At 47.8% G+C, this 14,552-nt stretch overlaps 1 protein-coding gene across 2 annotated transcripts in view; it reads right to left on the bottom strand.

Annotated features, from left to right (window-relative positions):
* The window catches only part of LOC119393244 (diacylglycerol kinase beta), a 405,235-nt gene that overhangs the window by 107,982 nt on the left and 282,701 nt on the right, over positions 1 to 14,552 (bottom strand). For both annotated transcript variants that reach the window (XM_037660161.2, XM_037660163.2), the window contains one exon: positions 8,264 to 8,427. In XM_037660161.2, the coding sequence (XP_037516089.1) occupies positions 8,264 to 8,427 (164 nt within the window). The remainder of the gene's footprint in view (positions 1 to 8,263; positions 8,428 to 14,552) is intronic.

Raw genomic sequence — 14,552 nt, 5'->3', positions numbered from 1 at the left:
CGACAAACGTAAGCGTCAGGGCAGCTTTTCTAGATGAAGTCTGGCAGCACCGCGTTAAGGGGACACTAAAGTTAAACAATAAAAAAGGTTTAGACTGGCTATATTATACTGTGAAAGCTACAGTGTCATCACTTTCACCACCATATTTTAATAGATGAGAAAATCGATATGAAACGCTTGACTTTTGAATTTCCCACTGAAATTTCCGATGGTGACGTCACAGATGTCGAAATGTTTTTTAGTGATGCGGCTACATTAGCTCGAATAAATTTCCTGAAACTTGACATGCCAAGCCTCTGGCTCCCTCGGAAGACAATGCACTTCCTTTTTACCGATTAGGAACCACGTGGACCCTAGTTGACGCCGTCGAAATCTATGAGGGTCACGGCGACTGGTGTGGGGACGTTCTTTTTCAAAACGCGAATTTTCTTTTTGCGCGTTTTCTTGTTTACCAAGCATCATCTCGCAGCAAGCTTGGTGTTTTCGGTATCGTGAAAGAGTAATTTACTAATACAAGACCAATCGTGTTTTCTGTAGAATCATTTTAAGATGTGTTTGGAGCTGTATAATTGCTCGGGGAATACCCGAGAGTTCAGATGCTTTGAATTTTTATGACATTTTCATTCATATATATTCAAGATGGGCTGAAACGACGTTCGTTTGATTGCGGATATCTTTTCAGAAGTCGCCATCATTAAGGTACTAAGGCTGTTTATTCTTAGAAGGGACCATGTGAAATCGTCAGTGTGGGCCTTTGTATCGGCGCGGAAAGTACAATACGTGCGTACGCAGATTTTAGTAGCATAATCACTAATGCACCAGTTCTGCCACAATTTTACCATATAAGCGAATGCTGCTTACACGTAAGCATTTCTGTTGACTAAAGAAGAAAATCGCATAGAGTACCCTAAATCAAGGTCATGCATTTCAACGGCTACTTCAAAGAATAGGAAATCGATCCTAGCACGCTAACCTAGGCAGACAGACATTGGACGTCATCCGATAAAATGACAACGCGAGTGGGCACTATCGAATGGAACCCGAAAACGGCCCCCATGCACGAGAGATCGACTCGAGTGCGTGGCATCGTAAAGCTGGAGCACGCCGTTGGTTCCAGGCAGAGGCGGCAATGAATTACACAGGGCCGTTTCCTTTCCACGGATCCCGACGCGCAAACATTACTGGGCGAGAACGATTGGTCGTTTCGGTGAGCACTTGCATAGGTCGAGGTCACGCAGTGTTCGGGACGATAGACAGTCAACATCTCACCGCCCTACGGCACAGAAGACTCAACTCTGCGGCTCACGTTCACACTCTGCCGAACGCGAGAGTGACCAAGTCTAGGTGGTGTTGGAGTGACTCATCCGACAGATTAACGTTTCCCCGACGTGTCCATAAACAGCGTTGCAGTTCACTTATGGAACATCTTCCATATCGCAACTGTTGCCGTTGCCATGGAAGCAACATTCATGTACATTATGTAAACACGAGAGAGTAGTCTACGCCAGCAAGCGTATAGAATTTTGAGGTGAATGATGTCAATTATGATAAAAACTCTTCAAAATCTTACGCTTTGCCACAGTGTCACAGACTTGAATACAACCACGTAGCCATTTATTAGTCAATCCGTCAACATGCACACGCGCATTGTGGCTTAGTTGTTGGGGTATTGCGTCCCAAAACCACCATATGATTATGAGAGACGCTGTAGCAGAAGGCTCTGGAATTTTCGTGTTAGCCCTTGGCTTAAGTTCAACGCGGCCGCCCGTCTAACGCACCCGTGAAGGTCGGTACGCCTTCCCTGCATCATTCTGAAGCATCTGGGACACGCTCGTAAGCAAGGAAAGACTCGTCAAGTTTGTTTAAATGTTCTGGTACTGTACATTTTGTCCATTTTCTTCCTCCTTACACTGGCAGTGTGCTGTGCAGGTTCGGTGAGTCGACGTCATCAGGAGCGCGATGACGTCACGGCATGCCGTTCTCTCGAGCAACTGAATGCGCTACGCCGAAATAGGTGTGTTCATTAGATCGACTCATCGAGAATAGCACCCATGGGGCTCTTTAACGTGCACCTAAATCCAAGCACACGGGCCTACATTTTACCTAAATCGAAATCCGGCCACCGCGGCCTGGATTCGATCCCACGACCTTCGGGTCTATCGTTGCTTACAATAGAGTGATGTATCGTAAAATGAGGAATGTCTGAAGAGGAAAAAGGTATCATGAAGAGGAGAAAGGAGGCTACGGTGGTTGACCATATTAGCTACTTTTCACTGCACACCATTGTTTATGTCAATACGCTCGAACGGGCCATACATAAAGATGCGAGAAGGAAGAAGAAGGTTATCAACATTCAGAGCACGCGCCAGCTGGAAGACTAACTCACTGATCGAGTACAATGACCGAAACTGCATCGACGGCCCGACCAGCGTCTGCTCCGGAAACGATACCGGAGATCGCGCTGCTGCCTAAGCAGGATCCCGCGGCCAATGGCAGCGCATCGCCCAAGAAGGAGCAGCAAGTCGTTCGTCAGGCGCGGCAGGTGAGACCAAGCGCAGTACAAAGCTAAGGCACGTTTATCAGCATCCCTCTGTCCAGCGCTGAAGTGGCGCATGGGTCTTTTCTTGCGTGACGAGCTCTTGCAAGGGTAGTCGCGCGCTATTTATGCTTCTCTATCGCTTTAATGTTCATTTCTTACACGTAGAACATAAATATCGTTTCTAAAGAGAAAGCATAAGCCATAACCCGTTAAACATATTTAATTGTTTTTAATTCGACGTGTCTATACTCCTGTTTTGTGCAGCTCAGGGTGTTGTTTGGTTACAACATTTCCGTCACTTGGGTTTCCCACGCTTCACTCAGGCTCGTAGCCAGAATATTTTTTTGGGGGGGTTTCAACTGCCCTTGACGTATGCTCATGCGTGCGTTTGTATGTGTGCGTGTTATATACACATGCAACACTAAAAGACCTGGTGGGGGAAAGTTCAATCCACCAACGAAACCCAACGAACCCCCCCCCCCCTTTCCCGTTGGTCGAGTTCGAAAGAAAACAAGCTTCGCAGTGGATGTAGAAATAAAAATGAAGCAATGACGTGCTTCCCACAACGGCCTGCCTTAGGTCCTTGGCTTTCTGGGAGTAAAGATGGGAAGTAAACTTTTCTTGGAATGCGACATCGCTGGTCTTCGGCCGCCATTATCGGCAGAAACCTGCATGGTCATAACCTTGTACTTCAAATAACGACTGGACATGTCCGACTGAGTTAAGGTATGGTGCAGACGTGGTGCCCCCCTCGGATGATTAGGGGGAAGGGGCAACCCCCCTGCCCTTTCCCTCGTGCGCACGCATATGGCTGAGCTCCTCTGTCGCTTTCCCGCTGCGGGCAGGGTTCCGCTCTCCAGACGACCCCGGTGGCCGGCGCCTTGCCCCCGCGTCGCTTCCTCTCGCTGGCGGGAGCCATGGCGGCCGTGATGGCCGTCTCCTTCCTTGTCGTGGTGGCGTACGCTTTCACGAGACCTTCGCCGCTGCGCGAGAATGCCGACTGCGACACGGACGACTGCTTGCAGCACGCGTTCCTGCTGTCGGCCGCGCTGAACCGCAGTCTCGACCCGTGCGAGGACTTCGGCACGTTCGTCTGCAGCGCCTGGCTCGCCAGTTCGCCGCAATCGCGGAGTCTCCAAGAAGACCTCTGGTACAGGTTAGGTACCACGTTACGTCTCGAATTGATGTCTCGGCTATCTCAGTCAAAGCAACAGGCCTGTCTAGGAGACGCCACGGCTAAACATGTATGTATGTATGTATGTATGTATGTATGTATGTATGTATGTATGTATGTATGTATGTATGTATGTATGTATGTATGTATGTATGTATGTATGTATGTATGTATGTATGTATGTATGTATGTATGTATGTATGTATGTATGTATGTATGTATGTATGTATGTATGTATGTATGTATGTATTTGAGGTCGCACACAATTTAAATGCAGATAAGAAATTGTCAAGTTGAAACCTCTCCTAAGGTGAAACCGAAAGCACGGTTTCGCACCACGATTTACATTATGGCCAAGGATGACCCGCCTCAATATAAGTCTACGAGCCGAAATTTTTTTCGCATTAGAGGTTTTGGCGGAACTACAAAAGAAAGCGCATTATACTTTACATTAACTCGTCCACGGTAACATGCGCTCAAGCGCAGCTTAAAGCGGGCGCCCCGCGAGCCTTATTTAACCTCGTATACTTCTGAAATGTCCAACGTGCACTGAATCGCAGTGTTATACGACAGAATCTTCACAAAAATTCAGTTCATCTAGCCCGCATGAATTCCTTCTTGAGTATACTGAGCCGACGACCGTGATCATACATTCCTTACTGGATTGGTGGGCAGCGTTGACCAGCATGTCGCCCAACGTAACAATGTTCTTAATACACGGTTCCTATAAAGCAAGTTTACTCAGCTAGAACATTTGATGTGTACCTAAATCTCGATGGTTTTGTATTTCATTCATAAAAAAGATCGACTGGTAAACAAACGCGCACTGCAGCTTAGTGTTAGAGCCAACCTCACGACGCCGATCTTGTGAACGTACAGGTGGACGAAGCAAACGGCATTAGTGCTGGAAAGGATGCGGCTGTTCCCGGACTCGAGGCCGATAGTCAAGGCAGCTGGCCTGCTGCAGCGATGCGTCGACATAGACGCGGACGCAAGCCACGAAAACACGCTCTTCTTGCGCCGTTTCTTTAACCAGAGGAATCTGAGCGCCGTACCTGGTGAAACACCCAAAGAAGGCGTTCACGCTCTGGACGTTCTCCTGGATCTGGCCATCAATTGGCGCATGCCTTTGTGGTTCTCCGTAACTGTGCTCAAAGCCGGCAAAAACGGCTCACTGGGAGTGCTTCTCGACTACGGCCACTACGACACATATTGGATCAACCGACCTTCGCCCAGCTTCGCTGACGATAGCGAGGAGGTTGTCATGGACAACGTTATACTAAAGGTGAGCGCCTAGCCATCTCTTGAGTATTGCTTATCGCATCCTCAGAGACCACACATCTTTTCTTCTTGTGTTATATATCATACTGGGGCGGTACGTATACTTAAAGCGAAATTTGCCATATACATATTAACTTGAACAGCGCAAATAACAAACCCGCCATGGTGGTCTAGTGGTTATGGCGCTTGACTGCTGACCCGAAGGTCGCGGGATCGAATCCCGGCCGCGGCGGCTGCATTTTCGATGGAGGCGAAAATGTTTGAGGCCGGTGTACTTAAATTCAGGTGCACGTTAAAGAACTCCAGGTGGTCGAAATTTCCAGAGCCCTCCACTACGGCGTCTCTCATAATCATATCGTGATTTTGCGACGTTAAAGCCCAGATATTATTATTATTACCGCAAATAACAAGGGACAGGAAAGAAAAGAAAACCTTTCGCTTGTCTTTTGCGCTGTTCAGCACCGTGAATCAGTACAAGTACTAACTTGCCAAACTTTGCACTTTAACGAAATACATGATAGTGGTGATGCCACGCTAGCACGCCATAAGTCCTATGTTAGATAGCACAATATCGAAGAAAGAAACTGTTTATCTGAAAGCAAGGTCACTTAGCCACGCCCCAAACGACGTACTCTCTCCACTTTCTACGCGCTGTGTACTGAAAATAATAGTTGAGGTGTTCGTGAGGATTCCGCATACCTATAGGTTTTGTATTCCCAGAACTTTCTGAAGGTATAGGTATTGTCAGCCATTTATTCCATTACACGACGATAGTTCCCCCTGTACGACGACCACCGCCTTCATTAGTGGGTGCTCAAACGCTGGCCAAAGACTTTTTATGAATACAGATACAGGTTTAGTTTCCTGTAACTTGCATTAGCCAGTAATACAAATGAATTTTGTAGCACTCGAGTTACTGTAAGTAGTTTTTTTAGCGAATATTTCTATGTAACGCGAATAATAACAATTGTTGGGGTTTAACATCCCAAAGCCACGGCATGATTATGAGGGACGCCGATTGGAGGGCTCTGGAAATTTCAACCACCCGGGGTTCTTTAACGTGCACCTAAATCTAAGCACACGGGCCTCAAGCATTTCCGCCTTCATCGAAAATACGGCCGCCGCGGCCGGGATTCGATCGCGCGACCTTCGGGTCATCAGTCGAGCGCCGTAACCACTAGACCACGGTGGCGGGTTCATGTAACGTGAAGGAATACGCTATATGATATGTCAGTAAGTGTTCGTGAGTGCGCCTAAACAGTCGGTGATTTATCATAAAGGTATCGGGCTTAGGTTTCGTCCGGCTTATCACTTATTATCCGTTTCGCAGGGTTGCTTTGCGACGAATATTTTCATTCGCTTAGTCACAAAGATACGTTTGCAGATCTTGCTGAACGCGTCGAGAGAAATGGCCATATGCTGGACGTGGTTCTATAATCATTTCTCTTGCAACTGCTGCAGACTCTGCGAGACTTGTCGGACACCCGGTTGCAGTTTAAGCCGAGGGCGATTCAGATCTTGAACATAAGCAGGCTGACGCCCAACTGGAGTGACGAGATTTGGTTAAAGTTCCTCCAGAAGCACCTGTCGCCAGCCTTTACTGTGGCCATGCAAGACCACATACTGCTTACTGACAGCAGCCTGCTCGAAATAATCGGCGGAATAAGCGCGCGATACGGCAACGCCGCTGTGCTGCAGCACATTGCTAGAGTTTTGAACAATACCTTCTCGAACCTTGTAAGCAACAGCACGCCGCACTTCTCCGAGACAGACGAGACCTATGCTACCTCGCCGGAGAACGTTACCCTCGTGTGCCAGCTCCAAGTAGAAGACTTGTTCAAACCTGCGCTTGCCGTGAACCACGTTGTTGCGAAGAAGCTCGTCGTTCACCGCGCAATTGTGGACGATATCCTGCAGAACGTTATCCAGGCCACCACAGATATGTTAGCAGAAAATACGTGGCTGGGAGAAGATACCAAGAAAAGCATGCTCCAGCAGATCAAAACATTGGCAATTAACCTCTGGCCCGACAAAAAGCTCATGAATGACAAGACCCTCTCGGACATCTATCGTAGCTTTCCAGTTTCTCAGGACATCTACGCTCGCGACATGATAGATTCGCGCGCTGAGATTCGGCAATACCTGGGCTCGGACTCTTACTCCTACCTCACGTCTACTCCGCACGGTGGTCGTGACCCGTACCTCGTGTACAACGTGTTCAGCAACTCCATCGACATCGCAGTCGGCGCGCTGTCGTCGCCGCTTTTTTATCCCGAAGGAACGACAGCCATGAACTACGGCGGGCTTGGCGCGGCGTTCGCGAACGTTCTGCTCCGAGCTGTAGACAGCGGTTATGCGTTTGTGGGCCCGAATGGATGGACACTCAGTAAGACGGAGTCGATGTACATTAAGGCTCCCTGCGTGGACATGAGCTTCGAGGGCTTCTACCCCAATCTACCATCTTTAGAGGTAACGTACAGGTCCTACCTTGACGCCTTGAAGGCGGGCCGATCAGCGGGCAGGAAGCTGGCGTCGCTCAGTGAGTTCACCGCGGAGCAGGTATTCTTTCTAACCTTCTGCGAGCGCACGTGCAGGCTTTATGACGGCCTGAAGACCTCGGGCGAGTGCAACGTTGCCGTGCGAAACTTCCCGCCCTTCGTCAAGGCCTTTAACTGCCGACTTGGCTCGAATATGAATTCTAATAACAAATGCGCTTTCTTCACGTGATTCCAAACGAAGTTCAGCCACCCATTTTCATTGATCGATTTACTTAAATTTTACCTAAGATTTCAAAGGCGCTTGCTCAGTGTTTTAACAGCTGAGGTCCTCTAGGGCTGGGCCTGATGACAGATGAGCGTCCGCGTCACACGTCACGCTCCGGTAAGTAGTAAGATACACTCATTAGATCGCGTAACTGCCTCGGTGGCGGGCGAAGCGGCAGCCGCACAGGGAAACGGGGACGGGAGGCTCGAGCGTGAATAGAGCCTTAAGTCACTGCAGCAGGTTTTTTGCCACACACCCTTTCCCGTGCACCTCTCCTCTGCAAATAACGTAATCACAGACAGCCACACAAAATCACGAAAGAAAAATCACAGAAAATCACACAGAAAATCGCAATGGAAACACAAGACGACCGCAACTCCGCTGTTTTTGCAGATTTCGCACTGGGTGTAACTGGGGTAATTTTTGTTTACCTCGTCAGATGATTGCACAAGCAGCAACGAAACATGCACTTGCAAGGTAAGCAATGTGGCCAGTTGTATACTCACACTGGACGTAGTCCTGCAGCTGCTGGAACTCGGCCGGAGAGAGCTTCTCCCACTTGACGGCCATGGCGTCCTGCCGGGCCGAGCTGCCGCGCTGGTCATCTGCATCCGGGGTCGCACGGCTCGGGACACTCGCCGCTTCCAGGCGCGCCCCGGAGCACCATGCTCTGCGGGAAAGAAAACACTTAACGTGAACGACGCGACAAAAATATCTATTGAAAGGCCTAGAAGGGTCAAACAACACATCTGCCAAGAGGTACTGAGCGTACCCAGCGAGAGCAAAATATTCCACACATTGCCAGTCGTATCTGGCCGTCCTATACCTTTCTTACTGCATAAATATTAATAACCGTGAAGTTGACACGCACACTCGGATATGATTTTCCGTTTACGGTTAAAAACAGTTTTCATGACACGAAGTCGCAGATTGAAAGGAAAAGAAACGAACAAAAAGTTGTGTAAACTTTCGGTGACAATTTCCCGAAGAATTAACAGCGGTGCCGTAGAACTTTCAATTTCACCGTGCCCGTCTTTCTCAAGAGACTGCCTTCTCGCCAAAGTATTGTCGGATCGCCAAGGTATTCCCGTATAATTTGCACGCAGAGACCCAACAGGCAGGAAGACCTATACTCTGCACCATAGCAGGGGATAAGGGTAACAATTTGTGGAGGTCGACAAAAATTACTGGTAAAGAGATCTGTAGGTGCGAAGAAAGGCTATGTAACACTGTAGGGCGGGACAGCTAGGGGTCAGCGTCATGATAATGACATAGCTTAGTTACATCATATGGCAAAAGCAACACTGACGCGACTATATGATAGTCAACGCCACGCCTTTATATAACAACGAGTTCAGTCCCGTGTTGTGCTAAACTTGTGACATTACCCCATGCTGCACGAGGGTACACTATCTTTTCAGCACATCATTTGTGGGGCGAAAAGCGCACGTAAGCCCTTCCAAAATTGAAATGTCGTTCTTGCTGGCCATGGAAGAGGTTGTGTTTGTTTTTGTGCACGTTTCACGTTTATGTTTACTTATGCGTTTATTTTTCGAAGCAAAAACATAGCCGGCTCTAACGTAGCCTATCTTCCCATATTTTTTCATATAGAAATAAAAAAGCATCATAATATGCCGAGTAGATTTAAAATCAGCGTGCTGGCGTATTTGGTAAGCGACCCAGTAATCATCTGAGCTGCACTGACGGCCGATAACGTTTGCACGGGTCTCTCAAGATCATTGTGACTTCGGTACATACAAAGTCGTGGGACGAATTCACAAAGCTTTTTTGTTCGTGTTTTTTACCATCGGTTGGCTGGCCTCGTTACTGGCATTCAAGCATCAGGGTTGGTTGGCTGGTTGGTCAAATTTTATTAATAGTCCCGAGAGACGCGACTAGCGCGCACTGGGCTCCCTCACGTTGAGATGGGCAGGCTAAGCCTGACAGCCGCATCGTGGGCTCTCTGGACTAGTTAAAAGGAGATTTTACAATAATACGTGCCCAGGTTTCTAAAAAAATCGCCAGGCCTGCGCGGAACACGCAGCACAGTGCCAGCAAAAGCTGGAAGAGCGGTTGTAAACTCGCCGGGGCAACTAATACAAGTAAACATGCAAAGTGCCCACTATACGCCATAAATCATCGCAATTTTAATAAAGTAGGGAAGCACCCATTATGCCATTTTTCGCCATTCTGCGGAGTACAGTGGTGCCCGCTACACATCTGTAAGGCACTATGTGCACTTTGTGATGTGGCTGATGACGATGAAGAATTATGACTGAGCCCTTTGTAATGGTTTGGAAGAATTCAATGACCGACTCGTTGCGCAATTCGCATTGTGTGACGCCCGGTAGTTATTTTACTCTTCTACGACGCTATTTCACATATGTTAACTCGATTACTTGCCAGACATAACGCTTGTATAGAGTATTTTTGCGAAAGAGTTTCAAGCACCACCGTGGCTCTGTGGTAGAATACTCGACTGCCAAGCAGAGGGCCCGGGTTCAAATCCCATCCGATCCTAAAAAAAATTATCGCATTTAATTTTTTCGTATTTCGCGCGATAGTGGTTACAGACGCCGACGGCGGCGGCGGCGGCGGACAACTATGGCGCCAAGATCGGCTGCCGTTGTGACCTCCTCATAGCTTTCACTGTAAAACACGATTTAAGCAATGTCGCGCCTCGTCGCATAGCGCATTTGATGGCCGTGGCACGCGTACTACTCTGTGCGAAGAGCCACGGCTAGACGGATTTCCATTCGAGCAGAGGCATGTGAGGCTACAAACAGAAATTCGCTTGCATATTGTGGACACGACGGCCGAAAGCGTGCCTTCACCCGTCGTCGACATCAACACTTCTTGCGCAAAATTTCTTAGACAACGGACGAAACAGACACGGACGTATTGCGCCCGTCCGTGTCTGTTTCGTCCGTTGTCTAAGAAATTTTGCGCAACAAGTGTTGATCGTGGAGTACCAACTAGCTCGAGCCCAGACCTTGTAAAATTCACCTGTTTGCTGCGCGGCCACCCATCATGTTATCCTCCCTGTTGGCACGGCGCTGTAGCGGTGGCACGATCACTGCGAGGCCTGCGCGCCATGCACGCTTCTTTGGCCGTGGTGCGGCCACAAAACGAAGTGCCGCTACACTGAAAACAATTTCACTTAGCGTTCACATGACGAGTTAAATGACGAGTTCAAATGACGAGTTATTAAAGTTCCCAGGCTATTCAACAACATTGCGCCAAATCAGTCATAGAGTTTCATACAATAACCTAGAGAGGAAACTGGCGCTGCGATCGTTCAACCACCATGGGTATGATGGGAAGTACAGTCTTCGGATTGGATTTCGTTAGCTAGCAAACTGCCTACGGATCTTTTTCTACAGTTTCAGTTTCGTTCTTTGCAAGGCGTGGGCAGTGGGGTGTGTTGCAACGCACTCAAGCACTGCCTTTGTTGTTCAAAGAGGCTGAAGACCGCTAGGTTTCTTGGTTTGCTGCCACGTTGCAGCTTTACAGGTTGTACTTGAAAGCTTCAGCAAAGCATCGTGCACTCACCGCTGCGAATATATGTAGCGTCCCATGCCAGTGCAGGAAATTGCATAGAGTTCACGTTTTGTGATAAGCGCTATTTGTCAAATCTCTTTCAAATCGACTGCAAAACGACGGCGAAGCTAAGTAGACGCACCGTCACGGTCCTCTGGATCGACTTCACAGCAAAACGAGAGATGCGTTGGGGGCAGGCCGCTTGGACAGACGCATCTGGCATCGCAGCAGATGATACGTTTAGTGTTCCTCACTCAATATATGCTACTGTTATTTCCATAAATAGATAATGCGTACTTTAGAGGGAAAGGCAAGCGCGTTTGTTTTAAGTATTGTAAAGAAAATAATTCATTATATTGTGATGCCAAATCTGGAACGCAATTGCAGAGCAATGCATACCCTTGTGGTTGAATTTGTCCAGGTTTCAGTTCCATCTCACGGTCAAGCAAACTTCTTGCACTAAGTTTTACGTACAAATGAATGAAGCTATTTGAAGCTATTTCTAATGGAAAATGGCTTCATATCGTTTTGTTTTACACTCGGCAAACAAGCGTCGCGGATCTCAAGAACCTAATCCATCCGAAGCAAATCTGAAGCCTGTACTTCCCATCATTCCCATGGTGGTTGAAGCGCCGCTGAAGGAGCCCGCGTAGACACTAGCGCCAGATTCCCCTCTAGGTATTATTGTAAGAAACTCTATGAAATCAGTATACAGGTGCCGAAATAAATGCAGAAGCGAATTTTTTTTTCATTTCGGAAGGTGAACAGCAGTACTTTTATACTCTTCTACAGTTTATATAGTTCAAGATGACAGGTTCACTCTTCTGAGTGATGCGTACAAAGACATGGCGAAAAACTGCCACGCCTCCTGTCTACGCGGTACGGCAAGTCTCTGCGGCAACGCACCTTTGTTCGCAAACTTCAACGCGGTCGATGGGCGCGTAAACGCGAAAGCCATTGGTACGGAAATTGTTCCTTTTGCTCCGGCAATTTTCGGGTCTCTATCGGCGCGATAGTGACAAAGAGTGTTTGCACCCTCGGCTCAGTGCTGCTTCTCTGCGCTAGTGCGTACCACACTTGGACGCCTATTCTGGCAAGTCATGCATATTTAACTGCTGCGCGCCGCCGTCTACGAGCTGGTCTCCTTTGTCATGCAAGTGCGCCGCGGCGAGTGTGAAGCCTTTGCTCGCGTTTGTTTTCCATCGCGGTACGGCGAAGAGTGGCGGCGGCACCGACAGAATTCCGAGTGCGAAGGTCCACTTAGGCTGATGCACGGACTCGCGTATCATTCTTTTTTTTTATTATTTTAGCATTCCATAGCTATCTGTATGTTTTTTGGAATGTAGCTTCACTGCCGTGACAAATGGCCGGTGAGGAGCAGAAAGGTAAAATAAATATGATATAGCGCAGGCGCTTTCAGAGCAGTGGAGCAATAAGAGAAGCACAAGCGGAATGCGAAAGGATTATTCACATCGGCAGCGCTACGAGAGAGGCAAGTGGGAAGAGCGCAACCTGCCGCGTACCGGCTTCAGTGGGAAAATAAAACGCGTACGTGGCTTGGCGAACGGACGAAGCTGATATGTAGATTTCCTGAGGACGAAGTGAAAGAAAGCAAACTGCAGTAGAGCCAGCTCTTTACATACGCTGGCGCTTGAAATGAGGACGATAATCCACTGCATCGGAAGCCCGAAGTAAAAACAGACTTGCTAAGCCGAAGTCTCATCGCATTCTAGCATTACCAAATCATAGAACCTTGGTTGCTTTGGCTTGTTGTAACGAATGGTTAGTTATGAGGTTAAGCTGGAAGCAGTACTGTTCCTCCGTGAAGGATACGGGGCTCTCGCGAACGCAGAATGTGAAAAAGGAGCAATGATGCAGAATGGTTAACGAAGGCAACTGTGCATAGTTGGTGCATTTTGGAAGACAAACAACGTAAGATATGTCGGACGAGAAACAGCACGGAGCCTCATCTTCAACTCATCACAACATACAGTCTTTATGTATACACGTATAAGGCTTCACCATTGCGCAACATTGGTTACAAAGGCACACTCTTCGAACTTACGTCTGACGCGAGAATTGTTCGTAAGAGAGAATTTCAGCCAATCCTGATGCTTGGAATATCGTCAACGAAGCCATCTGGCCAATGGCGAAGAACGCATACGAAGTGAATGCTTCGGGAATTGGGCCGCAGCTTTCTATGCAGCTTCAACTCGTGGCTGCCGAAGTTAAGCATCCACTGCACTAACTGTAAATACGTTGACTTTTTGTTTAACCTTTAAAAACTTGGAGGACGGTTTACTTTTTGAACCAACACGTAGCAACCTAAGCTAGTTTTAAGAAACAGAGAAAAACCAATACAGCTACAAAAGGTGACACTAAGAATAAAAACCCACCATCTGCAGCTGCGATTCGAACCCGGGCCTTTCGAGTGGGAAGTGGGCATTCTACCCCTGCGCCACTTCGGCGGAGCCGCACGCAATTCTTAAACGACGACACATTGCAGACTACCGATCGCAGCGCTGCAAGCGGATTGACCCTGATTGGGCTTCACTTTTCGAAGCTCGTTCCGGGCACTCCCCTGTTCTAGTGCACTCTACTTTGTTGATGCCTTTGCTGATGATGATGATGATGACTAAATATGGCTGAGCGCTTCGTAATAGATGGGCCTTTAAAACACCCGCTCGTTGCTCAATTCACGTGTTTCGACGCGTAGCGCGGTTCTACGCTTCTGCCACGCAATATTACCATGATGCGTTAAGGAGACTCGATCCTCCTACTACCTGACATTCATGTAGAATTTTTTTTTTCCGAACCAGCTTCAAGCAAAGGCGTGGCTCTGTGGTAGAACACCCGCTTACCCCGCAAAAGGCCTGGGTTCGATTCTCACTCGAACTGAATGTTTTTATTATTTATTTTATTTGCATCTTTCTTGATTTTTTGGTCACGGACAAAATGATTTTTCGCTCACAGCCAACGACGCCGACGCCGACATCAACGCAGGAATTTCTGCGAAACGAGCTCTTTAACGCTATAGATAAAATAAAGGAAATCACAGGGGGCAAATATTTATTCACCTTCACAGGGATCAACGCTTCGTTTTCCAACCACGCTTTGTGACATGCATGCGGCATCTCATAATTTTTTTAGCAGAATAAGCGACAAGAGAAGCAATAGAAGTAAACGAAAAAATAGAAACCATAAAAAAATAAGAAATAAATAATAATAAAATTGAAATTAAAACTAAAGTTAAAA

This window comes from Rhipicephalus sanguineus, chromosome 5 (genome assembly GCF_013339695.2).
Source record: "Rhipicephalus sanguineus isolate Rsan-2018 chromosome 5, BIME_Rsan_1.4, whole genome shotgun sequence".
Classification (NCBI taxonomy): Eukaryota; Metazoa; Arthropoda; class Arachnida; order Ixodida; family Ixodidae; genus Rhipicephalus; species Rhipicephalus sanguineus.
The sequence above is the reverse complement of the archived record's forward strand: the minus strand, read 5'-3'. Positions and strand labels throughout refer to the sequence as shown.